This window comes from Sesamum indicum, linkage group LG10 (assembly GCF_000512975.1).
Source record: "Sesamum indicum cultivar Zhongzhi No. 13 linkage group LG10, S_indicum_v1.0, whole genome shotgun sequence".
In the NCBI taxonomy this organism is placed as follows: Eukaryota; Viridiplantae; Streptophyta; class Magnoliopsida; order Lamiales; family Pedaliaceae; genus Sesamum; species Sesamum indicum.
This window is the reverse complement of record NC_026154.1, coordinates 66,675-67,877: the sequence shown is the minus strand read 5'-3', so window position 1 is coordinate 67,877 and position 1,203 is coordinate 66,675. Positions and strand designations below refer to the sequence as shown.

Genomic DNA, 1,203 nt, shown 5'->3' with positions numbered 1-1,203 from the left:
TGGTCATTTGGCTGCCTGCTTCTGGAATTGTTGACTTTACAAGTCCCTTATTTTGGATTGCCAGAATCTGACATCCACGACTCTCTGCAGGTAACCTGATATTATTCTGTTTATTATTGTTTATCTTATACACATGATGAGTAACTATAAGATACCTGTGAAGACTGTCATCAGAATTGTATGCAATTCCATGATGTTTTAAAACTTGGTATGAACACATAGAAGTTACTCTTTTGTTGTTTTGGGTTCTATTGAATGAGAAAGCAGTTGCCATGGTAGATTTATGCCATTAATTGTTTCCTGAAGTGCTTCAAACTTGTGAGGGTCTTGAAACAAAGCTTATACTCAAACCATGCAGAAGGGAGAACGGCCTAAACTGACAGAGGAACTGGAGGCGTTGGCTCAATCTGATGGGGAGCTCGAGACTGAATCGGAAACCCTTCAATTTCTTGTCAAACTGTACCATCATTGTACAGAAAAGAATCCAGCTGATCGTCCGTCAGCAGAGAAAATCTATAATTCGTTGCTTGCCCGTGCAGGTTCAGTTACTGATTCAACAAATACGGAGCAAGAATAGATTTCTTTTTCAGGGGATCTATATCACTTGGATCCCAGAATTTTGTAGCACCTACAGAGATTTCTAATGTTAACATTAGGTAACTATTGAGACCACAGTTGGGTTTGAGCCTTGAACCGCAGCAACCTACCTTGTTAAGGTAGCGTTGATTAGATACACAAACTCACTAATTATTCTTAGTATCAGGATTAGTCCAGAAAAACATGAACTTCTTGACATCCATTTTTATACTCTTTGTTTTCTGATTGTAGAGTTGTATGTACGTTTGTATGTCTCATTGTGAGAAATGTATTTTGTTGTTGACCTCATCTTGGCGAAGTGTGTTGATTACTTGTAAAAACTTGCAAAAGGGCCTTCAAGAAATATTGAGGGCCCGACTACAAAGCCCAAAAACAGCTTTGGCTCAATTTGGTCACATGATATATTAAGGACTTGAAGAGGTTAATAATAGTATCCCAACATTGCAAATAAGTACTTGCATTCTACAATGAGTGAAGAAATTGTGTAGACATGCAAAGTTATGAATGTCTTAGCTTCTGGCTTTCTCTCAAGTATTTCCTTGGATAAAGTTGGGAATTGGCGTGCAAGTTGAGCCCAGCTGGCTCGAGCTCGAGCTCAATATTATT

General features: G+C 38.6%; 1 protein-coding gene across 1 annotated transcript in view; it reads left to right on the top strand.

The window, feature by feature from the left end:
* Window positions 1–882, top strand: part of LOC105171293 — a gene marked incomplete in the record, with an annotated part of 7,155 nt that extends 6,273 nt beyond the window's left edge. The window contains 2 exon segments of the mRNA XM_020697545.1: window positions 6–90; window positions 359–882. Coding sequence (XP_020553204.1) covers window positions 6–90; window positions 359–577 — 304 coding nt within the window.